Source organism: Mixophyes fleayi, chromosome 1 (genome assembly GCF_038048845.1).
Source record: "Mixophyes fleayi isolate aMixFle1 chromosome 1, aMixFle1.hap1, whole genome shotgun sequence".
Taxonomy (NCBI): Eukaryota; Metazoa; Chordata; class Amphibia; order Anura; family Limnodynastidae; genus Mixophyes; species Mixophyes fleayi.
In genome coordinates, this window is record NC_134402.1 from 21,923,404 (window position 1) to 21,950,054 (window position 26,651).

The following is a 26,651-nucleotide window of genomic DNA, read 5'->3' on the forward strand; positions in this document are numbered from 1 at the left end:
ATATTATTTTAAGGCAATCCTAACTGTACTTGTTGTAGACCAGACTTTAGAACATTCTAACTTTCCACTCTCTCTTCCTATTCCACCCTCTCTCTTTATCTCTCTTTCTTTTTCTCTGTATACCTTTATTTCTCCCTCTTTATCTCTCTCCCTCTCCCTCTATCTCTCCCTCTCTGTTTCTTTATCTCTCTATCTCTCTCATTCTTTCTCTGTTTATTGCTCTCTCTTTCTTTATCTATTTCTTTATATCTCTCTCACTCTCTCAAACTCTCTCACTCTCTTTCTTTTTCTCTCACTCTCTATTTCTCTATCTCTCTCTCTCACACACTCTTTTCTCTATATCGCTTTATCTCTTTTTCTCTGTTTCTTTATTTCATTCTTTCTGATCTCTCTCTCTCTCTATCTGTCTCTCTCTCCCCCTCTTTATCTCTATCCCTCTCACACACTCTCTTTCTCTCTATGGGCCTGAGTCATTAAGGCACTTATATTGAGCACATTGTGTGTTTGTTTTAAACTGCACGTAAATCGGCTCTGCTTACTCTGAAGTCAACAAGGAAGGAATCTCAAGAGACTTGTGGTAATATATATATATATATATATATTGTGTTTATTGTTTAAAACACAATCAGAGCAGCTGGAAGCACACTGTCACTGCCGAACGGACCTGCACATACTGTGCAGCCACCGTCAGCCTTAGATGTGAAAAAGGGGGCTGGGCCTAAATCGCCCCGGGTATAACTATTTTCTAGATCCGCCCCTGATTACACATTGAGATCTTTTACCTGAAATCATAGACTGTAGCAAGTCTTGTTTGCACTCGAAGATGACTTGGACGCTGCTGCATTTGCTGTTGTGTATCATCCGGTTCTGGGCATACGCAGAGTGATTTGCAGACGATACGCACAAAATCACCAGATACGTTCCCTAATGACTGAAGCACTATATATTTATCTCTCTCTCTCTCTCTCTCTCTCTCAGTCTCACTCTCACTCTTTCTCTCACTCTCTTTTTCTCTATCTCTCTCCATCTCTCTCTCAGGTCAAGGAATAATACTGCCATTAAGCAAGCCTCTAGCACTCCCAGAATTACTACAGTCTTGTTTGGCTTTATATACTGTTCCAGCATTCTCTAGGTTACCAGGCCAAGCACTGACCAGTTGGTAAAAAACAGTTGACCTGGTTGTTGGCTATGACTTGCAGCAATGAAGCGTCTGGAACCAAGAACTTTCCTTGGCTATCAGACCTCCGCACCACATGACCAACATGCCCGCTAAACAACACACAGTAGCACATTTCTGCATAAAATACAACAGCATATCAATAGCCTGTGGCTTCACTACATATTATCACTGTAAATTTTATTGTTTTGCTTTTTATACCCCAGCAGATCTTCTGGTCCGTATAACCTGAATAATGCAAATAAATTAGAACGCCAATAAAGACCTTCTTTTTGTTTTGTCTTTGTCTCGTTATTTTCCCACAGAAAATATAGAATTTGCAGACAATGTGTACAGACAACAGAGTAAATAACCAAAAAAAAATACCGTATAAATATCATGTTTTATTGTATTGCCTGTGCGCTATAAATAGGATATAAAGTACAGGAACTCGCAGTGCTTGTGCAATTGTAACTTTATTTCGTAGTTATTTTCCTTGTTGTGTTAAGAATTTCCCTGAGTGATGTTGTTTAGTGTAAATACACTTTGAAGTCTTGCAGCCGGTGTCCTACTTTAAGCTGGATATCATGAAGTGAAGTGTCAGTCTTTTATTCTCAGTCAGTTTTGCCGGAGTATCTTGTGTTATCCATCAGGCAATCACAGGTCGTACTCCAGGCAATTTCTTTTCTTTTTTTTTCTTCCTTTCTTCACTTCAAAAATATAAGTGACAGAAAGACCATTACCACCCTGGAAACATAACCATGTTCAGTTATCTCTCCTGGGTCTACTGCTGGTGACAGCAGTTTGTACAGTGCCTAGTCCAACAAATGTGAAAAATACAAAACATAACCTAACGCTCTTTCCACCTCTTTTCTTCTCTTTAAGTTATGCCCCGATTTGCCGAACAAGTTGAAGTTGCCATAGAGGCTTTGAGCACAAATATCCCCCAACCGTTTGAAGAGAATGAATTTATTGATGCATCTCGACTGGTTTATGATGGCGTGCGGGATATAAGGAAAGCCGTACTCATGATTAGGGTAAGACTGTCTCTCTGTCTTTCATGATCGTCAATATGTTTAAAGATTCACATGCCATGTTAACTGTTTAATGATGTCATACAACATGTTTCCACTTCTGAAATGTAACTGGAAGAACATTGTATTCCTATTGTTTCCAACCCAATATTTCTATTTGCCTTTTGCAACACAACATACAGTGTTTTCTCAGCCCCCAGAGTTCATTAGCAGTGTGCCAAACATGCCGACAGGGGGGTACTGGTTTAAGGGGCTCAGACAGACTTGGGGGTTTGTCTGGGGCCCCCTCATCTGACCGGTTGACTCCCCTATCCCTCTGGGATGTAGCAGCTCCCTGTCACTGATATTCAAATGAGCTACTCTTTAAATATAGATGCAAGGAAAGTTTAAATAGGATCCCAGGAATTCTATTTAACCAGTAAGGAGATACAAGTAATGTGGAAGTGTGCAGACTATTTACATTACGTTGAATTAAGTCTAATACCAAACATAAAAGTGAGTACTCCACTCTACAAGAGTATGTAGAAGAGTATATGTTCTCTAATGTGCATAGAATCTAAACTCAGCATAAAGATCATTCCATGTTCCCTATACCAAGCTGCGTTAGTGCTCTATTCCCAGCAGGATAAACAGAATGCGTCTCAGACGAGAGAGATATATTTTAGATGCTACGACATTTAGCTGTAGCTAGTAAGAAAAACAGATGTCTACAAAACTATAGTAAATCGCCTCACAAAACTTACTTAGCAATACGCAGCATGCTGTTGTTTTATGAAAGAGTGCTAAGTAGTCTTGTATTATGGCCTGATTAATACGAGTCAGGTGGTCTGTCTTGCTAACACGATGCATGCTGGGTAATAACATTATGGGATTGATGCAGAGTTCAACGCAACTTGGGCATAATTGACGAGCACAAAGAAAAAAATGAGGGAAAAGTCTAAAATTGTCAAAAAAAATTAACATACAACAAACAGTCCAGGCAATTTGTAATTGTCTACAGCGGTTTACTCTGGTAAACAGAAATAGGTTCAAATATGTACAATGTAGACATGACCTACATCAAAAACCATTTCTGTAGCATAAAATAAAGCCGTAACTTGAGAAAACTTTAGAAAAGAAACTCAAATTATCCTAATCTATGCAAAAACAGCATTGAAGAAAAGTTCATAAAATGCATTTTTACAGTTGCTTCTGATTGCAAACACATGTTCTAGCTGCATGTGCGACCTTCACTATCAGTCAGCACTTACACCTGAGCTGTAGCTGGTGCAAGTGATGCGACTGGAAATCACATACCTGAGAGATGCCCATAGTTTGATTTGGATGCAGCTGCTGGTGCCCGAGCTTGGCACACACTTTACAGTGACTATGTGCAGGGCTACCATCTGGGGGTTACAGGCAGTACAGCTGTATGGGGCCCAACAGCAGAGTGGGGCCCCACCAGCCCTGGATTCAAACAAATTTATTAGAGGTGGGGGACACTACAGTAAATTAAAGGAGGTAACAGGCTCCGTTTCTAGGCAGCAGTTGCATCCGAGAAGTGAGAGTTGGCGTGGGGAGAGACCTCTGCACGGAATTAAGGATGCGCAATGGTCCCAATTGTAGGCAGCATGTCTGCCTCCGCTCCCAAAATGTGGGGCTCCACAGTTGCTGCTTTTTGCTCCAGTCCCAGCCCTTAATAACCTCACAGTGCTGTCAACAGACAGGAGCCGAAAGGAGACACCACAAAAAACTAAACTACAAATGTGTGGGGAGGCAAATGTTGGGTAAAGAAAAATTTAAAAATGAATGTGGGGTGAGGTGAGAGTAGAAAGGAGGGGGACCCTGCCAGTTACATTTGTACTGGGCCCCGTAATTTTTGGTGGAAGTCCTGACTATGTGCATACGCCTCTTCCCCTCCCCATTCCACCCATGAAATCGTAGACTATCGGAAGTGTCCATTGAGTTCGAAGATGAGTTGGATGTTGTTACGATCACGGGCGTATAGATAGTTTCTGGGCATGCAAAGAGCAATTTAACACAAAACACATCACGTAACGGCATTTACGTTCCTTAAGAGGTATAGGCGTCCCCTAGCGTTTGGCACCACAGATGAACATATAGATCCGCCTAGTGGTAGCATCAGTCCTGATCAGCTTCCCAACTTTTATCTCCAGCCCTAGCTCCCTGCTAGTGCCCGATGAGCCTGATATACTGGCTCTCTATCTGTGGCAGCAGCATTATGGGAGCAATGTAGTATAATGTCACGGCATAGTATTTGTATTAAAAACTACACGTATGGGGCCACACACTGGCTCAGTAGTTAGCACTTCTGCCTCACAGCACTGGGGTCATGAGTTCAATTCCCGACAATGGCCTTATCTGTGAGGAGTTTGTATGTTCTCCCCGTGTTTGCGTGGGTTTCCTCCGGGTGCTCTGGTTTCCTCCCACACTCCAAAAACATACTGGTAGGTTAATTGACTGATAGCAAATTGACCCTAGTCTGTGTGTGTGTGTGTGTTAGGGAATTTAGACTGTAAGCCCCAATGGGGTAGGGACTGATGTGAATGAGTTCTCTGTGCAGTGCTGCGGAATTAGTGGCGCTATATAAATAAATGGTGATGATGGTATACGTGCCACAAGCTATCAAAGAACATCTGTATGCAAGAAAGATAGATTTTAAAAATGCATTGTATGTATAATACACAATTATAATCATCTTGATTTATGTATTTAATATAAAAAATGTATATATATGTATGTATGTATAGAGAGAGAGATTATTTTTTTTTTTTTTTAAATATCCATATTTTTTGTTAATGATTATACTAAGTTGCTCATTTATTTTATAATTGAAAATCTTTTTATTTGGTCTGATTTGACCTTTTATTGAATGGCTTGTGCGTGTCCTGCAGTTTGTCTGTCTACATGTGGCAAGTAATATTCAGGCAGAGCGCACTTGCACCCAGATTCAAATGGAAACGTATCTTGAGATGTACTTGGACAGATCTGTATCCAGGGCTGTGCGATAGGGGCGACCGCCCAGGCGCAGCGCTGAAAGGGGCATAGCTTATGAATATTTTAGGGCTAGGGTGGCAGCATTTTTCTTTCTCGCCCCAGGCACTAAAATGTTAAGTTACAGCTTTGCACTTGGAGTTGAATACAATTTGAACTGCACACAAGTTATGTTCTCTTTTATACAACAAAAGTAGCGTGTAGGGTGCGTCTGAACGTGAATCAGCCCCGATATATGTAAGTATGTATGTGTGCAAATATTTCTGTGCGAGTGAGAATTTAATGTTTATTAAAAAGAATAACACTCCGTACTTTGCAGTATAAAGATAGTAGAACGCCAAGACCCATATAAGCAGTCTGCAGTCTGAACTTGCACTTTCATAGGCAGTCAGAACTCCCCGGTGACTTATATTATCCTTATTGCTCACACTAGGGAGTGTTTGATCCATTATATGTTTAGCTCTTTTAACTCTCAACACTTTGCCACTTTCTACTGTATTATTTCTAATGTATTGATGGGGACAGGAGTGTCTTTGTCTATCTCTCAGTCAGGCCGCGTGTTCCATTCATAGAATTGATTCCAGACACTTTTCAGCAGTTTTATAGTAACACAGCTACCTCTAACTACATAGAATCAATGGCATTCAGTTTAAATGATCCCATTAACCTAATTATATTGGCCGTAAGCATTAATTCTATTGGCTTTAAGCGTTACAATTAAACCTTACACGCAGGGCTTCCAGTGCTTCTGTGTTGTGTTATTAGCTGCATAATACCACTATCTGCCGTAGTTCTGGGTATAAGTTCAGGGGCAAACGCAGGATTTGTAGAGGGGGGTTTTCACACCACGCCGCCAGTGGGTGTGACCAGCATGCATGGGGGAGTGGCTATAATTTTAGATGGTGTTTGGCTGCTCTCCAACTCTTCCTATCCCCATAATATACATGGGCAATGCTGTGTGCACTACTGTTAGGTGCATGCAGCTTTCCCTTTTCAAGCAGAGCTGTGTGAAGCGGGAGCAGGGTCAGCCACCTCAATTATACGGTGCCCCAGGCTTGGAGGGGAGTTTCTAGGCATTAGGAACGCCCCTCGGTTTGCCTATGAAGTTATTAAAGGTTGAATCAGGTAAAGACATGGGCTGCAAATGCGGTCACGGATTTCCAAAATCAATGTACCACACTGTCTAAAAAGAGTGTGGTCATCACTCCACCAGGGACCCTATTTGGCTTAACTCATACTGCCACCATGCGGGGTGTCTTATCGTGCCGCCAGAGCTAGATGAAGTGACAGCTTGCCCACCATATGGCAACCTTACATGGCTGGCTGCGATGCTTATCGCTGCCCTTACTATGAAAAAGTAAGCTTGCTTAAGGGAATTGGGTGGGTGAATGTTGCTCTGATCCACTGCTCGAAGATAAAAGGATCTGCTAGGTTACCTCTGGACTTAGATAACCCCTGGCAAATCATTTCATATCATATATAAAGTACGTATTGTACCGTTTAATAGTCCGAAACAGTGAAGTGCACATTCTAAGACAGCGAAGGTTACATTGTATTCCTGTTTATCCCGATGTTCTCCTCATGGCCTATTTTCATTCTTTTAGACCCCAGAAGAATTAGAAGACGATTCTGACTTTGAACAGGAAGATTATGATGTCAGAAGCAGAACAAGCGTCCAGACAGAAGATGACCAGCTGATTGCCGGACAGAGCGCAAGAGTAAGTGTTTTGGAATTCCCAATGTTAATTAGCTCTTGTCTAAGATAAGTAGATTCTTGGGGGGTTCTGGTTCAGGAAGTAGGAGAATGCGTCAGGTGCCTTCATGTTAAGCTGCAGACTTTACCTTGGGACATCTACGAAATGTAATTTGTGCTGTAATATTGCTCACTTGCTAGTGCCCAGTTAATTTCAGTAAGTTAAAACTGACCTGGCACCAGGTCCGCTAACGTTATTGTTCCATTTTACTTCATCGTGACTTTTGTGAAAAAATAGGGTTCTACTGTCCACCAAGAAGAGAACTTTTTATTCAGAGCATTAAGCTGCCTCCTGGGCCAGCTTCACACAGCACAAATACCAGTAGACCTGTGACGTGGAAAGCAAACCATGGACTAAATCAGCGTTAGAGGACCCGGCGCCAGGTCTACTTTAAGCTGTTGTGAGATCACTGGCCCCTGTTTATGAATCCTTTAGTCCACATGGTATATTTGTGCAGAGTAAGTCTGAAAGCCGGTCACCTGCTGGCTCAGATAGCGGCACACCCCCTCTTATCATGTCAACCTGACGTAAAGGAGTCAAAGGATATGGCATGCACATAATTAGTTCAATATAAAGACTTCAATGACTTTGGGCTTTATTTTTCTACCCAGTAATACACAGTATTTTATCTATTCACTAAAAGGTTGATTGACGTATTTACCGATATTGGTCATGAGACACTGTACAGGCTTCATATCAGCATTGTGTTACTGGCCATGATTCCGGCACATGATTTGATTGTAGTCAGAGAATGTGTCACATGATCTGCTCACAACCAGTTTTGCGCTATCCCTTTCAGTCCACTGTCCTTTCAAACTCATTACTACATTAAACCAGCATAGAAAGCTGGGATATCTATGTATTTATTGTGACTCATTTTTTAGTTAATATGACCCTTTCAGTGATTAAAACAATGTTAAATAATACAATACAGTGGTACCAATGTGAGCAATATTCTGTTACCAGAAAAACTCTACGTCTAAGGAGCCCCTCTAAACTATCGGCCTTGGGCAAATGCCCTTTAGACCATGCTCTAAAACTGACCCTAAATGGCTTCACCCGAAAAACGGAGAGAGAGGAAAAGTCTTAATGATTCGGAGCCTGTTTTAATAAAAGAAACGCACAATTAGGATTCCTGTTCTTCTTAGGTTCTATTTTGAACATCGTAAATAGTGTTCCAGCATATTTTCAGTAAAGACAGATTAATATGACCTGCTTGTTACCTTATATTATTTTCCTCCTATTATTTCCACATACTAAATTCGGTCTATAGATGAAAACATTGTAACACTTCAATCTATTTTCTAATAAATTTCATTTCCAGCAGACTATAATTTCTTAGTGTATGGAACCCACCATTAAACAGCATTAAGGTTATTTTCTTATGCAGCAAATTGCTTCAATTGTAAAGATGATTTGTCGAAAATATATTTAATGCACCCAAGAAAGCCAAACTGACGTGTACTTGGATCAAAATAGGATGCACAAATCAACTGACCGACCGTCTCGGTCGTCATGGAGACCGGCAAATGAAATGAAAATATTTAGTGTGTTCATGATTTAACCTCAACTACAGCAAATTTGGATGAATAGAGTTTTAAAAGACTAAGTGGAACTTTTAGCTTGTCAATGAAACGGGTACAATGGCTAAACATTCAGTACTTTTTAAACAGGTTCATTGCTCTAAAGCTTTGTATCATTCAAGATATCTTTTCGTAAATTATTATTATAATTGCTATTTCATTTTATTTTTCTCTGAACTGGGTACGTTATGTTTGTTTCTAGTTAGCCGTAGAATTAAAAGGTAACCTACAGTTTCTGAAAAACAACAAAGGAGATTCTCACTGCCGCAGAAAAGTTACTGGCATGTTAAGCGCTCAAGTTGGCAAATATTGTGCTCCAAATGGATACGTCGGTGACCATGAAGAAGGATAGGATCATATACAAACGGCGCATGTTTTAATTTAACAAAAGTCGTTGTTTTGTCACATTTACACAACTGCGTTCTGATAGTGAATGAGTTCTCTGCACAGCGCTGCGGAATCAGTGGCGCTATATAAATAAATGGTGATGATGACGATTCTAATACACTAACGGCAAAATTCTGCCATTGAAACGCAAAAAAATGTTGTGTCCTAATGAGCGAGGGGAATTTTTCCAGGAACAGTTTAGAAAAATTGACTAATCTCTAAATAATGTATCCTGTACTATAATTACAGACTTACATAAGGAGTCTCCGCAGTTGTCGTAGACCTCTACGTTTTCATTGAAAAAAACAAGACATTATCTATGTCTTCCTATAATTGTATAGTTTATTTGACAACAAAACAGAATGAATAATTGCTTAGCATGGGATGAATAAAGAAACCTTCAATCAGCCTTTAGCAAAAACCATTTACAAAAGCGCTACCAAGACGAGAAAAGTAAGATACCAAGATATAATGATTACGAAACAACATTGCTTTAATAACATGGTTAGAGCATCTCACAGTGATACTTTCTAAATGGGCAGGACAAAGACAATGTCATCACTAAAACCTTCCACAAACAAGCCACTTAATGTAATTATTATTCTATAATAATTACCACGCTAAGTCTATTACCGTTAATACAGTAATTCTAGCACAAATTGAGCCGCAAGCAAAAAGCCGGCGTTGAAATTGCTGTACTAATGGTAATTACGTGCACTATTACCGTTATATCGCTAATAGTGCGCAGGGCGCGTTTACAGTAACACGGCCAATTGAACCCCCGCTACTAATTAGATTAGGTGAAAAATGATACTGGATAATATGAATTCTCTCTATTCAAAGTGGTAGCAGTGTCAGTGTACCGAAACAACATCATATGTGCCCTGTAGTGCTCATTGGCATCTTATTACAGTGCTTCAATCATCTTAAATCACATATCCTGCTTCAGCTCAAACGTAGCACTTTGACACTGCCATTGTTTAAATAAGAGGTGTGCAACATATAGCACAGGACCCATAATCTGTATTTGGGGTCCTTGGGATTGTCAGATATGACATTTAGGGGCATATTCAATTGTTGGCGTCACAGCCTTAAGTAACGCGCCCCGCGCACTATTACCGTCATTACGGTAATAGTGTGTGTAAATACCGTTATTACTGTACGTTTCACGCTGGATTTCAGCTCTCGGCTCAGGGAGCTGCGAGCTGAAATCCGGGCTTAGTATTACCGTAATACCGGTAATACTTTTTCCGCGGCGGGAACCGCCAGCAATTGAATATGCCCCTTAGGGTCCCAGAACAATGGAACGGTGGCCCCTGGGGACCTATAATAACGACCCCCTTACATTCGCCATCTCAGCGATTAAAGGTTGAGCACCACTGATGTATATCACTCTACAATTTGCTCACCGGTTATCTCTTATTGGATCAACACATACTTGATAGCTTATTTGTACACTGACTTGATATTTGTGTGCTACATGAAAAAAACAGACAGTATTTAACTTATGTGCAAAATAGAAATCTAATTTGCACCCCTTGCATTGTAACATGGTTTTGTCCAGGAAACTGAAATATGAAGTTTCTCAAGTTAAGATCCTTAATGAATCAGGCCCCTTGTTCGCAGCCACCATTGATGTAATCCGACTCTGCCTGTCACCTACAGCAACCAATCAGATTTTAGATCTTGTTCTATCTCTGGGTGTTAAAAGCTGATATACGTTTAATAAGTTACATCTTATTTATAATCCTTACACTATGTTACCAAATAAAAGTGTATGAGTTTTGGTAGCTCTCCTTAAATCCTATAAAACACGTAGCACTTCGCCTTCCAAATTAAATATACGAGGTCTGCAAATTACTGTCAGAGAAACTGACACCTGTTCAAACTGATTAAACACTATTGTTCAAGATATAATAGCATTAGTGGAAAGTGACATAAAAGAACGAGGCAAGCTCATGCAAGCACAAGTGCATTAGATGAATATGAAACACACAAAAAAAATATACTTTAATTACGTTTCATTACTGAGAATTCCCGTCAGCATTATTGTTTTGTTGATTTGGAATCATTAGAAATCTCTCTATTTTTTCCGGTTGAGGGACCATGAAAGAATGTTTAACACGCGCATGCAGACTAATTACGCTAGCTAGCTCCAGTGTAAAACTATTTTTTTTTTCAGCTATACTTTTGGTGATTCAGACACGTTCTCCCCCTAGTACTCCCCAGAATCAGATAATTAGATTTTAACCATCAAGATGTGTAATCAGAAGTATGAAACAGAGTAACTGCAAAATGTTGATTACTATTATTATACGAGGCGTTGGAATGTGCAGATTAAACCGTGGGATTTAGTAGCTGGGTAATACAATGGAAAGATTTGCCGTAGATGAGATTATTTTCCCTTTTGTTATAGGTTCATCAAATAAGACTATTAAAATGAGCAATAAAGCTTGATTTTGTTACATTCTTATATTTGCAGTCGGGTATATTACATTTAAACAGTGATACAACAGACTTTCTGGATAATTAATAGATTTAGTTTTTTTTATGTTAGAAGATAACTGGCTTATAAAAATTAGGACTTTTTTTTTTAAGTTTAGCACTTTCGACTGAGGAAAACAATTCAACAAGTTTTGCCTGTAATTGCCAGAGAATCTCACCCAGCAATTACATTGTATTTTACACCACAATAACCAGCATCTCACACCCAACAATTACCAGCATATTATACTCAACAATAACCACACTGAATGCTGGCTTTAATAATCTCCTGGTCAGTAAAAACCTACACAATGCATTCTTCCAAAAAAAACCAAGAGTTTAATTTTCTAGTTGGCAGTTTACAGCTCAGAGGAAACTGTGTCTGTAAAGGGGACTTACTTTATCTAATACAATATATATAAAATGCTCATCATCATCATCACCATTTATTTATAAAGTGCCACTTATTCCACAGCGCTGTACAGAGACCTCACTCACATCAGTCCCTGCCCCATTGGGGCTTATAGTCTAAATTTCCTAACATACACATACACACACACACAGACACACATACTAGGGTCAATTTCTTAGCAGCCAATTTACAACCAGTATGTTTTTGGAGTGTGGGAGGAAACCGGAGCACCCGGACGAAACCCTTGCAAACACGGGGAGAACATACAAACTCCTCACAGATAAGGTCATGGTCGGGAATTGAACTGATGACCCCAGTGCTGTAAGGCAGAAGTGCTAACCACCGAGCCGCCGTGCTGCCCGTCAAATATTTTGAAAGTCTGGACCAGTCTGGAACTACTGATTGACATGATCAATGCATACGTGCTGGCCCCTTACTATTTGGGTTTGAGATCCAGATTATCACTGTTCGTGCAGCTGCCTCCTCCCGGATGTTACTAGCCCCGATCTGAAGGGCGTTGGGATTCTTCCCAATGCCCCTGAGCTGTGAGGGCCGTGGTGATTAATAATATTGGAATTATGTGGCAGAAACTTTGTCAACTCAATGGTCGTATTATAATGGACAGGGGTCACTATGAACCTCAGTACTTTATACCAAGAGAATAACAAAATACATTTTTTAAAAGCCTAAATAAACACTTTATTAAATATGAATTAAGATATTATTTATGGAGATTTTTTTTGGATGGGGGATTTCATTTTGGAGTCCCGATCTTGTTAATATTGTTAATTGGGAGCAGGGGTCTAGGAGGGGGTAATAACCCGGTATTGCTGCAGCCTCGGTGCCCAGTACTAGTGGACCCCAAGTACCCCCGGTATCCCACCCTTGAAAAGAATTCAAAACTACATGGACCAAACCTATGGCTATTGTTAAGACCTAAACAGAAAATATAAAGAAAAACACAGAAAACACTTAATAAAAACAATGCCCCTTCAACCCTGAGAATCACTCCCAAAAAACACACACAGAACAAGGGGTAGACTAAATGGACCGGTAGGTTCCTTTCTGCCGTTAAAGTCTATGTATCCGGGCAAATACGGACGAGTGGTGCCTTCCAACTCTTCTTCAAATACTTATATTTTTCTTCTTGCGGACATTTGACGGGCACATAGCCGGTAGAGAAGTTAGGGCGGAGTGATGGCCATGTGGCCTGTTGCACTGCTCTAGTAATTCAATAGTATATGTGGTGCTCCAAAAGCACAGCGTTGAGACCAGTTACGGAACTACCATTGGTGCAGCAGATGCGGTGCACAGGGGCCCATGGAGATAATGGGGCCTGAGGTCCCTCCTCCTCGCTTCCCTGCACCGGGGCCCACAGCTCACTAGTTCCACCTCCGAATGTGACTGTATGTAGATTAGGATGGTCTGGTGGCACAGTGGTTAGCACTTCTGCCTCACACCGTTGGGGTTATGTGTTCAATTCCAACCAGGGCACTATCTGTGTGGAGTTTGTATGTTCTCCCTGGGTGTGCTACTGCATAATGTTGTCCATAATAAATATTGACTAATAAATAAATTAGTACATGCATGTTTCAGTCATCTTCAGAACTCTTAGGGAGTGTAATACCAGCCACAGCCTGTAGTGGTGCTGTTGTGCTTTATTTGTTTTTTTAGATCAAAACTTTAAACTTCCTTAGTGCTTCAAGGGTAGATTTATCAAACCTGCTTAAAAGTAAAAGTGGAGTTGTTGTTCATAATAGCCAATCAGATTCTAGCTATCATGTTCTAGAATGTACTAGATAAATGATAGCTATAATCTGATTGGTTGCTATGGGCAACACCTCCACTTTTTCTTTTTAGAAGATTTGATAAATCTATCTCATAGTCTTACATTTCTAATTAAGTGAATATTCTGGTTTTAGGGAACAGGTCATTATTTACTGAAAATAAATATTTTAAAATAGATGCAATCTGATTCATATAATAGTAAAAAATTTCCCTTTATGTCTTACACTATTATCCAAGGTTCCATTTGCTAAATGCTGACACAATCACTATAAGTGAATGAAGAATGTGTTTTGTATTGTCCAGCAATCCATTAATATATAGCTGGTGTAGACTAATGGACGTGTAGTGTGTTTAATGAGGCAGCGTAATCTGCTGATTGGGATAAATGGGAGATACTTCAATACGTTTGTCTCACCTGCCCCTCTCTGTGTGTGCTGATCGTACAATATGTAGCATTATACAATATGTAGCTCTGTGTCTGATGGACATTATACAGTATGTAGTATTATACAGTATGTAGCTCTGTGTCTGACGGACATTATACAGTATGTAGTATTATATAGTATGTAGCTCTGTGTCTGACGGACATTATACAGTATGTAGTATTATACAGTATGTAGCTCTGTGTCTGACGGACATTATACAGTATGTAGTATTATACAGTATGTAGCTCTGTGTCTGGCGGACATTATACAGTATGTAGTATTATATAGGATGTAGCATTATACAGTATGTAGCATTATACAGTATGTAGTATTATATAGTAGGTAGCATTATACAGTATGTAGTTCTGTGTCTGACGGACATTATACAGTATGTAGTATTATATATTATGTAGCATTATACAGTATGTAGCATTACACAGTATGCAGCTCTGTGTCTGATGGATATTATACAGTGTGTAGTATTATATAGTATGTAGCATTATACAGTATGTAGCATTATACAGTATGCAGCTCTGTGTCTGATGGATATTATACAGTGTGTAGTATTATATAGTATGTAGCATTATACAGTATGTAGCTCTGTGTCTGATGGATATTATACAGTGTGTAGTATTATATAGTATGTAGCATTATATAGTATGTAGCATTAAACAGTATGTAGCTCTGTGTTTGACGGACATTATACATTATGTAACATTATATAATAGGTAGCATTATACAGTATGTAGCTCTGTGTCTGACGGATATTATACAGTGTGTAGTATTATATAATAGTTAGCATTATACAATATGTAGCATTATACACTATGTAGCTCTGTGTCTGACAGACATTATACAGTATGCAGCATTATATAGTAGGTAGCATTATATAGTATGTAGTATTATTATATAGTAGGTAGCATTATACAGTATTATACAGTAGGGGAAGGAGGGGATCAGGGCAATCGTCCCCCTAACAGCACAGGCATATCTTTTAAATTGGCAAGGGGGTGGTGCCAATCACGATCAAGGGGGCGGGCCAAACGGGACCAGCGAATCAGACTGAAGGGGGCATGATTATGCTAAATTCCTCCCCTAAAAATAAAGTCTAGGTCCACCCCTGTCTGCAGCAAAGATATGGCTGTGATCACCATTAGTGCAAAAAGTGTTGGTGAACACAGGGTGCGTGTAAAAAGGGCGTGGTCAACTTGTGCCTGCATGACTTAATGTACTTACCTGTGAATGCCCCTGACCTGCCTCTTAATTTGCATGGGAACGAAAGTACAACTCAGAGTTGAACGCGTACGCGGTGCATCAAAGTTTATGTAAAACGCAAAGTTATGACTTATGTGCAAATTTAAATGAGGCCCATTGTGCTCATTTTCATTGCAGCGGTGTCTGTTTGTACCTACTGGACATGTGCGGGGTCATATTGCATTGTAATCAGTTCAATAACACTTACTCAGTTCAAATTATCCCAAAAACAAATGGGCACATTGTCTGCATTTTATGGCACTTAGCAGGTCTCTTCACTCGACACATGACCGGTCTGACATATAAGTTCAAGCCTCCTACTAGATTATGTTATTTTTACTATATTTGTCTGCACCCTCTCATTTGCTGGTATTTGCTGCTGAATGCTGGTGATCTTCAAAGCAAGTAAAACTGATTTAATTAGTGTTTTTAAAAAGAAATATGCTCCCTGTTTAGAGCTGTTTCCGGTCCCAATGTGCCCAGACACAATCACTCAATCAGTTGTGTTTTATGACACTCATTTTTTTAATATGCACTTTGTGTTTGTCTAATGACTGTCTATGTAGGGATATCTAATATGTGTGGTATGTGTACTTTATCTATTTCCAGTGGTGATGGTGTTATTAATCCTGATTGCAGAGCTTGCCATTCATTATAGAAGACATTTCCTGTCAGTCTTATCATGTGTGATAATGTTCTCATAATAACATTACCTTGGCCCTCCTTTGGTTTAGAAGTAATCCCAGCTAGACGGTGCAGTTTTGTAGCTTTGCACTACAGGGGGTATATTTAGAATGTGTGGACTGATTTGGGAGTGGGACACCTCTCAGCTCAATACTAAGTCACAGTGTTGAAATAAAACTGACCAGAATTTGTGTGTTATGTGCAAAACTAGCCAGTATTTAAAATGCTTAATTTTGGTAAACTTTATGCTGGAGAAGAAAACAGCTGGCAGTGCGGCAAGGACCAAACCGGATATCCGAGCGTGGGTCAACTTCCCCTCTGAATATCAACAATGTGGGTAACAAACTCACCCGGGCACTCATATCTACCGTCACTCTACTGGGGATCAATTATCCTGAGCAATACAAAACCCACAACCCCTCTGGGCTGAAAGGAGCGTAACTATAAGCTGACCCACAAGGGCAGCACTTGACCCAAAACTATAGCCGACTCTTCGAAGGAAAACGGGTTCACACTACCTTAATATACAGTCACCAATCATTGGCCACCGACTGCACTACTTTTTCTGGCAACAAAAACAATCCAAAACTCCAAACAGACAAAAGCCATACCAGGCCAGGAACCAACAAAAAGAGAAGAAAAAATTGCATAAAATTAGAACATCATGACATCCCTCCGCAGGTGCTGGAGAATCCATCCAACACCAGGGAGGTTGGGCGAGCAACGTCCTGGATTCTAGAGAATGATTTTCACTCCGCCCCTCACTTTCATAGACTACACCTTAACCCCCCCTAGTGACATAAGATGGTTATACCCCATCTCCTGTCACTTTTAAGCCTTAGAGAGGTTAATGAACACAACCTTAGATTTTAATTCCCCTCATGCTTAATTCAGCCTTAAATTCTTATTCTCTACATGCAGAAAAAAAGTGCATTGCACAATGCTGAATTTGCTAATAACTGTAATCGAGACTCTAGTTACTGCCATCTCAGGATTATGATAGCTGTAAGTAAGGAAAAAATGCTTTATTAGTGAAATATAAAAAAAGTTTATTTTTTTTTAAATAAAGTTATTTTATATTTTTTTCTCTACTTTTTATAGTTTTTACTATTTAAAAAAAAAAAGAAAAACGTTATTATTTTATACGAATTTGGAACGGGATCCGATAGGAAATCATCAAAATTCTCGGGTCCTGATAGCCCCTTAATTTTTAGCTTTTATCTGTCATCTAGACAAAGGCATATTGAATGTTTCAAAGACACTGCTAAAATGACTTGACAAATAAATGGAACCTTTGGACATATATAAAATTGCTGGAACCGTATCAAATTATATACCCCACGATCTTTATTTGACACATCTGATGATAAAGGCTCAAAAATCCGCCTTAAATATTGAAGAGTCTTAATGATCTTTCCAAAAATTCTGCATAGGCAGAAATTATTCAAATTAGCATACACTTATTCTTTTGAATCACAGCTAATTAATTTTCCCTGATTTTGCTTTTCCTCCATCAAAATAGTTTAGGTGGCTTGAGTTGTGATATATAATTCCTCTAGAACTACTTCAGTCTATTTCAATTGGAAACCACTGGGCTTCTTTGATAAGCCCTAATTAAAATGCATGCATTGAATTTTAATTTGATTAACTTGCAGATTTTTTTTTTCCCTTCATTTTCCGATCTCCTGTTTAGAGATAACCTTTTTTTTTAATTCCAGTTTTCAAAAAGGTCAATTATAATTTTTTTTTTTTTTTTTTTCAAAAGCCGAGAGCATTTTAAGAACATGTAGAAAATAAACGTCGGCTGATTGAAAGTGACATAAACAGGGAAAAAATGTAATGACATTTAAATATAGGTCACGCACCATTACTTGCATGGTGCACTGTGTAGAAGACTGCAAAGGGGATAAAGAAAGTATTTCTGTGTTCAAATCATTGTTGAATGTTGCCATCTGGGTTTCGGAAAACCTGTACTAATATAGTATGGCATGAGTATCTAATTTGTTTAGGGTGTGTCATGACATTGGGCACATTGACATGCATGTAATTGTGTATGTAATTGCTACGGAAAAATGAACAGACAGCAGCCAAAATACACATTATTACACATACACATTATACAAATTAGTAGGTCCTAATTTTAATATTTTTTATTCTATGTTGTTTTCAGGGGAGGACATATCTCCCAACTGTCCTGGTTTCAGCAGGACAGTCCCGGATTTAGGACTATGTCCCTCTGTCCCATCCATGGACATGTTTGCCCGTGGGTTGGAATGTTGGGGAAAGGGAGATAGCTAATTAGCTAATTACAGTGTTAAGCTGGGTACACACTACACTGTTTTCGTCCAATAATTGGCTCAAACAGCCGACATACGACCGCTAGTTCAAAAGTCGGGTCAGTGTGTGCAGTGACACGATTGTCGAAAGTCTGCCCAAATGGACGATTGTCGCCTCATTTGGTTGGTCGTACCATTTAATATTTTCGTTCCAATCTCGTTTCCGCTGTGTAGTGTATAAACTTCCGACCGATCCACAACAGTGAGTACGAAATTACAGTCATTGCTCACGACAACATGGCTGTAAAAAGTCGCTAAAGGGATGTCTGCTCTTCCCTTTATCGTCCTAAACAAGGCTAGTGTGTATGCAGTCCATGGACCGAGCGATCGGAACATCGATCGCATGTAAAATCGCTCGACATAAAAAGTTGGTCGAAATTTCTTTAGTGTGTACCCAGCTTTAGGCAGCCCTCTGGAGGTGTGGCCATGCTCCCATCGAGATGTGACCACGTCCCCGTCCTACTGCTGGGGACTAGCATGTGGGGAGATTTAGGAAGGGAGGATGGTTTTGGTCGGCCTAGCGCTTCCGAAGCACTAAACACCATGCCCCCTGTGGACATGCCTGAGACTGCTCACTCCACCCCAACATTCGGGACCAGTCCCCTTATGTATGCAACCACGCCCACTTTTCCTCCCTATTCTATGAAGGCCGATGTTATAGGTATATCATTTGGACATTAAAACAGAGCAAGCAATCCCCATGCATCCTCTTAATTTAGGATACTCTGGAGAGGAAATTATTTGGAAAGGAGCATTGTGAGCTAAAGATGTGTAATGGAATAAAAGGACTGACTAGGACCGGCCCTACATATATATGAAAAATATACATTCATTTATTGAAAAAAAACTGGTCATGACCATGTTTGTGCTGTTAGGCCTGTATCCAGGGGTGCCGAGAGTGGGGGGGGGGGAGGTACAGAGTAGTGGGAGGAGTCACAACATGATGTGACCACACCCTTTTTTCCGCAAGGTTTAGGCAAATTTAAGTATTGGGGCTTTTTAACAAAAGCCGAACGCAGGAGATATCAGAGATTTCACTTTATCGTGCACTAATGCTCTTGAATTCAAATGTTCACATCCGTTGGTGTAATACCCCGTGTGGTGTTATTTAGAGTAATACATTGAAGTTGCACCTTACCAGTGTTATATAGTTCTCTTTCAGGTTTCAACACTTCAGATTTTCTTTGCACCAGAGAGGTCAGGAGATCTATCCACAGAGATTTAAGATGACACAAGTATATTCTGAACTAATTTCCTTTTATTAATAAGAATTACTCCGATATTTATTTTTAGAAGCGCACAATTATTTTTAAAACCATATCTTATCACTTTGAAACTATTTACAATTTACAAACCTTTAAATTCACCAAACTAATAACACTAATATCTTATCGGAATTCTATGTCTATGGATGTTGCTGCCAGAATAAATTATTAATCTTTATATATATATATATATATATATATATATATATATATATATATATATTTATATATATATATATATATATATATATATATATATATATATATATATATATTACCTAAGATTAATTCATGTTACCAAGATAAAGAGATGAATTTATCAATACAACTTTAAGACCCACATCATATATTTCAATATCTATTTGTAGAAGTGGTGCACGTGGTTGGGGCCCATAAATCTCTTTTTCATGCCAAATAAACCGGTGATATTTTGGACTACACATTCTCTTTCCTCTTCTGAAAATAAGTTTTCTTTTATTTCCTTCAAAAACAGCTTATATTTTTTTATTCCATGGGACTTTATGAATAGTCACTTTATTAAGTAGATGCAGACCTTCACAAGAAGAGTTTGGTAAAACACTATTTCTGTAGTTTTCCTGAAAAACTGATTCTTTTTTAGTAAGCAGTTCAAGTATATAGGGATCAGTAACATGTGTCTAATACCCCTTTCATACTGCACCCTCGACCCAGCTTTTTGCCGGGGCTCAAGTATGAATGACTCCAGGGGGTTAACTTATCAAGCTGAGAGTTTTCCGGCGGGTTTGAAAAGTGGAGATGTTGCCTACAACAACCAATCAGATTCTAGTTATCATTTATTTTGTACATTCTACAAAATGACAGCTAGAATCTGATTGGTTGCTATAAGCAACATCTCCACTTTTCAAACCCGCTGGAAAACTCTCAGCTTGATACATTTACCCCCAGGTCTGATTCCCAGGTCCGACCCAATAAGCCTGCACTATGAACGGTCTCATCGACTAGTGTAAAAAAGTAAAAAAAAAAAAGTATTACAGTTGAATTTAAAAGAAAAAAGAATAAAAGAGTCCTCTTACCTTATTTTTTCCTCATCGCTGCCTGTCCGGCAGGTTACATGGAGATATTACGTCATTCGTATTGGCCCGGGGAGAAAATTATGCATTTAAAGTGACAATAGTGGACCATGGATTACATTATACAGGTGTAGGATCCGCTATTGCCGCTTTAAATGCATAATTGCCCTTTGTACATAGACACAGTCTCTATTGTGTATTTACAGATCTCTCTACTGCTTAGTAATTTTCAGCACTTTCCTTTTTACTCAGCCTCTTTTGCTCACTTCTTCTCTTCTTCCATTTTTTTCACTTTTAATCTTCTTATATGTCACTTTGTACGATTTCCATTCTGTCCCTATCTTTTCGCTCTCAGTTTATCCGGACACAGGGATCTCTCTCAGTGATCCTGAGTATCACACTCCTCTCTCTCTCTCTGTCACCCCCACGGCAACCACCAACCACTCCCCACTGTCACTTCTCCCTCCAGGAATCTTTATATATTTTTTTTAAATCTTTTTAAGCACTTATAACAATTAACAAATGTAACCACATCTAACCATCACTTTAATATAGAGGCATTTAGTAACCGGGAGGTTGTCCAGCTCTCCTGGGAGTCTTGGAGGACTCCCAGAACTTTGTGAGTCTCCCAGAAATTCCGGGAAATTAGGCAACTATGCGATAATCCTACAAGGAAACTTACATGCCTGTCAGCCCTGTCATACCTACCCTCCACATCTCCCAGAGGTTAGGTATGAGCGCTCAGGAAGTAAAGCTTTCTCTTTAACATGGATCTGATTCCCATTTTCAAACATGTCAGAATTTGTAATATCTTGACTGACAATATTCATACACCAACACTATTTGTCCACACAGTAGTAGTACAACTAGATCAGTGTTGGCTAACCTGTGACACTCCAGGGGGTAAATGTATCAAGCTGAGAGTTTTTCGGCGGGTTTGAAAAGCCTATCATCATCATCATCATCATTTATTTATATAGCGCCAACATATTCCGTAGCGCTTTACAATTGGGGACAAACGTAATAAACTAATAAACAAACTGGGTAAAACAGACAAAGAGGTGAGAAGGCCCTGCTCGCAAGCTTACAATCTATGGGACAATGGGAGATTGACACATGAGGTTAAGTATACATTTTGCATCTTGGCCCAGCCAGACTGCAAAGGTAGGGTGACTCATAAGCTAAATGATCCTGTCACACAACAATGTTGGTCCGGGGGTAGTTGTCTTGTGTGAAATTGTGTAACAGGCTAAAGGTAGTGAGGTTAAGATGGTGGTTGAGGAATATTATAAGCTTGTCTGAATAGGTAGGTTTTCAGAGAACGCTTGAAAGTTTGTAGAACAGAGGAGAGTCTTATTGTGCGAGGGAGAGAGTTCCATAGAGTGGGTGCAGCCCGAAAAAAGTCCTGTAACCGGGAATGGGAGGATGTAATGAGGGTGGATGAGAGACGCAGATCTTTTGCAGAACGGAGTTGCCGAGTTGGGAGATATTTTGAGACAAGAGAGGAGATGTATGTTGGTGCAGCTTTGTTGATGGCCTTGTAGGTTAGTAAAAGTATTTTATATTGGATTCGGTAGAAGACAGGCAGCCAGTGTAGAGACATACAGAGTGATTCAACAGAGGAATAGCTATTTGCAAGGAAAATCAGTCTTGCCGAAGCATGCAAAATAGATTTTAGGGGTTTGAGTCTGTTTTTGGGAAGACCAGTAAGGAGGGAATTGCAATAGTCAATGCGGGAGATGATTAGTGCATGAATTAAGGTTTTAGCAGTGTCTTGTGTGAGATATGTGCGGATTCTGGAAATGTTCTTTAGATGTATGTAACATGATTTAGATATAGAGTCAATGTGGGGAACAAAGGATAGGCGTGAATCAAGGATTACACCTAGGCAGCGAGCTTGTGGGGTGGGATTTATGGTCATGTTATCAACAGAGATAGAAATGTCAGGTATGCTCTTGTTGGCGGGTGGGAATATTATTAACTCTGTTTTAGAAAGATTAAGTTTGAGTTGACGAGAGGACATCCAAGATGAAATGGCAGAAAGACAGTCAGTTACACGGGACAACACAGATGTCGAGATATCAGGAGAGGATAGATAGATTTGGGTATCATCCGCATAGAGATGATACTGAAAGCCAAAGGAACTTATTAGATTTCCAAGAGAAGCGGTATAGATAGAGAACAGCAGAGGACCTAGCACCGAGCCTTGTGGTACTCCAACTGATAGGGGAAGCGGAGCAGATGTGGCTCCAGAGAAATTAACAGTGAAAGAGCGATTAGAGAGGTAAGATGAGAACCAGGATAGAACTGTGTCTTGAAGACCTAGGGATTGCAGCGTTTGTATGATTCTATCAGATTCTAGCTATCATTTATTTAGTACATTCTACAAAATTATAGCTAGAATCTGACTGGTTTCTATAGGCAACATCTCCACTTTTGAAACTCGCCGAAAAACTCTCAGCTTGATACATTTACCCCCAGATGTTTGTGAAACTACAAATCCCAGCATGCTTTGCCAATATATAGCAGCTTATTGCTGGAAGGGTATGCTGGGACTTGTAGTTTCACAACACCTGGAGTGTCACAGGTTAGCCAACACTGAACTAGATGATAGTACTTTGCAATGCAAAATGTTGTGTTATTAAGAGCATGTCCTGAAAATATGTTTCATATCGAGGAAAAATTAGATCAAATCCAAGTGGATCTGTTGTGCTTGTCTGCTTACTAATAAGCTGCTGTAACTCTTATGATACTGATGATTAGTGTAACAAGCAAAACGCCTGTTTTCCCAGAGATAGGGCTCGTCTCTCTTTGATCAGGCAAGTTACCGCCTGGGAAAATGTACAGTTGTTTTGTTCAACTCCTTAATTAGTTGAACGTTTCCATTTTTTTCTAAAATAAAGCTCATGTCACTATCATCAGTGTCTTATGTAGCCCATGACCCTAAAGTAGGGCTCTTTTGTGTCACCGTGCATTCAGGCTAATCCCTTTTTTTATCCAGCCAAAATCTTTAACTTTCAATGCTTATATTGACATCATTTAGTCTTCGGATAAACCCAGATTAACAGATTAAATGATGATAAATTCCTATAAGTGTTTTACTTCATTTTGAGCCAAATAAGGACATATAAGGTGACTTTTACAGGCCGAGCTAACTTCGGGTTACATGCGTATCCTGTTTTTTTTTATTTGCTAATTATTTTTATCCCTGTTTTTTATTTGCTTCACCCACAATAGCAGTGATTCTGCTCTTCGTTTATTTTAAGAGTTAAAGCTTTACAATTCTATCTTTTTATTTATTTGTTTATCTTTGTGTATTTATTATTATTATTATTATTATTATTATTATTATTTTTTGCATTTATTTATAGGGTGCTAGAAAATTTTGCAGTGTCGTAAGTAAGATAGTTAACAAAATATCAAAAATATTGCTAAAGGTGACAAGGGAGGGGTATTATTATTATTATTATTATTATTATTATTATTATTATTATTATCATTTATTTGTTAGGGGCCACAAAATTTCCACAGCGCCATACACGGAGCAAACAGTAGACTATACAGGGTGAGACAGTACAGAACAATAAACAAAAATACCAATCATCATCATCATCACCATTTATTTATATAGCGCCACTAATTCCGCAGCGCTGTACAGAGAACTCACTCACAACAGTCCCTGCCCCATTGGGGCTTACAGACTAAATTCCTTAACATACACACAGACAAACAGACAGACACATGCACTAGGGTCAATTTGTTAGCAGCCAATTAACCTACCAGTATGTTTTTGGAGTGTGGGAGGAAACCGGAGCACCCGGAGGAAACCCACGCAAACACGGGGAGAACATACAAACTCCTCACAGATAAGGCGATGCTTCAGAAACTCCAGGCAGGTTAATGCAGTAGAGGCGGAGTAGAAGAACAGGTGTGGAGACAAGAGGGAAGAGGGCCCTGCTCATACGAGCTTACATCCTAAGGGAGGGTAAAGGAAACAGGCACAAGGGGAGGAAGTTGAAGTATGTGGGAGAAGGATCGGGAGGAGAGAGGGTAGAACGTTAGGAGAAGATGCGTGGTTAGGTAGATGGTTGGTATGCTTTGAGGAACAGGTGAGTTTTGAGTGCTCGTTTGAAGGAGCACAGATTAGGAGAGAGACAGATGGATCGAGGGATGTCTTTCCAGTGAAGGGGGGCAGCACGGGAGAAGTCTTGGAATCTGGAATGGGAGTGGGAAGTGGGGATTAGAGTGGAGGAAAGGCGGTCATTGGCTGAGCGTAGGGAGCGGGCAGGAGTGTGAATGGAGAGGAGGTTAGAGATATAAGGGGCAGTAGACTGGGAGAGAGCCTTGTACGTGATGGTAAGGAGTTTGAAAAGTATTCTGTAGGGGAAAGGGAGCCATTGTAAGGCAAGGCAGAGAGGGGAGGCAGAGGAGGAGCGGCGTGAAAGGAAGATGAGTCTTGCAGCCGCATTGAGTATAAAGCGGAGGGGCACGAGGTGGGAGTGGGGGAGGCCAGTAAGGAGGAGGTTGCAGTAATCGAGGCGGGAGATGATGAGTGCGTGTATGATAGTTTTGGTGGCATCCTGAGAGAGGAAAGGACAGATGCGGGCAATGTTGCGGAGTTGGAAGCGACAGTCTTGGGCGAGGGATTGAATGTGGGGGGCAAAAGAGAGAGAGGAGTCAAGCGTGACCCCAAGGCAGCGGAGTTGGGTGACAGAGGAGATGGTGGAGTTGCTAACAACAATAGAGAGGTCATGGTGGGTAGTAAGCAAATAGGGAAGAGAGGGGAGAAGGGATACAAGAGGAAGAGGGTCCTGTTCTTGAGAACTTACAATGTAAAGGGGAGGGGTGGAAGAATGAAGGGTTAACATGTAGAGGGGAAAAAGGAGGGGCAGTGATGCAAAACTCATTTTTGAATTCATACCTGCAACACCTAGATCTGCTCATGTCAAGCCAGCTCAGCCAATCATAAGGAGAAAAATGTGTGCCATCAATTTCACAATTCTTTGATCATCCATGTGCATGCCTCTTACAATATTCACACCTGCCCAAGGTCAGGACGTGAAGCCGTCACAAATCAGGACAAAAAGTTGCACGACCACATTTTTCTGAGGTCATAAATTACCTGCTATGACTTATAAAAGTGCTGACAACATTGTGCTGGCATAGAAACTATCAATGTTTTTACTTCATAGTTGCCTTAATCTCTCGAAATGTCTGGGAGAAACCTCTCGCATGGTGCCCTCTTCGCTGGTGAAGTGGGTAGGGGTGGGGCTAAAGGCGTCATCATGGTCACGCCTCCTGTTGTGATAGGCCGATATTGCTAAAGTTTGACAGGGGTGGGGCCTAGCGATGCGACCCCAGTGGCCACGCCCCCATGACGGAGCCCACTCCCAGAGATCATACTGCCAAAGTGGGCAAGTACGTTTTACTTCATTATTAAATATTTAGTGAAACACACTATAAATTATAAATAGGACTCAAATCTGTGGTGGTTAGTGGCTAACAGTATTTTGGAAATGTTGATTTTGCTAATTTATAATATCAGTTCACTTCTTTTGTATATCACAATGATGTTTATGTCCATCAAAATGTAAAATGTAGATCTGATTCCATGGTAATAGACTTTGGCAAGGGCCACATGGTAAACTGTGTAGACATAGGGCCTGAGTCATTAAGGAGAGCAAAAAAAAAAAAAAAAGTAGTATGTTTGTTTCCGAACAAACCATGTTACAATGCAAGGGGTGTAAAAGAGTTCATTATTTTGCATATAAGGAAAATACTGGCTGTTTTTTAATGTAACACACAAATACTTGATAGATTTATTTGTACACTGAATATAAAGTTGATCTAGGACATGTCATAACTCAAATATGAATCTGTCCCCACGTTTTAAATTTATCTCCCCCTCCATTGCAACATGGTTTTGTCCAGGTGCAAAGTTACTACTTTTTATGCTTTGCTCTCTTTAAGAGTAGTGTTTCGCCTACACAACAGTGCACAGTCATTTTTTTTCCATGTCTGATCCGTAATATTCTGTAGGAGAAAA

The 26,651-nt window shown here is 39.9% G+C and overlaps 1 protein-coding gene across 6 annotated transcripts in view; it reads left to right on the forward strand.

The window, feature by feature from the left end:
* The window catches only part of CTNNA2 (catenin alpha 2), a 1,470,003-nt gene that overhangs the window by 1,314,698 nt on the left and 128,654 nt on the right, over positions 1-26,651 (forward strand). For all 6 annotated transcript variants that reach the window (XM_075191920.1, XM_075191984.1, XM_075192198.1 and 3 more), the window contains 2 exons: positions 2,042-2,193; positions 6,789-6,902. In XM_075191920.1, coding sequence (XP_075048021.1) covers positions 2,042-2,193; positions 6,789-6,902 — 266 coding nt within the window. The remainder of the gene's footprint in view (positions 1-2,041; positions 2,194-6,788; positions 6,903-26,651) is intronic.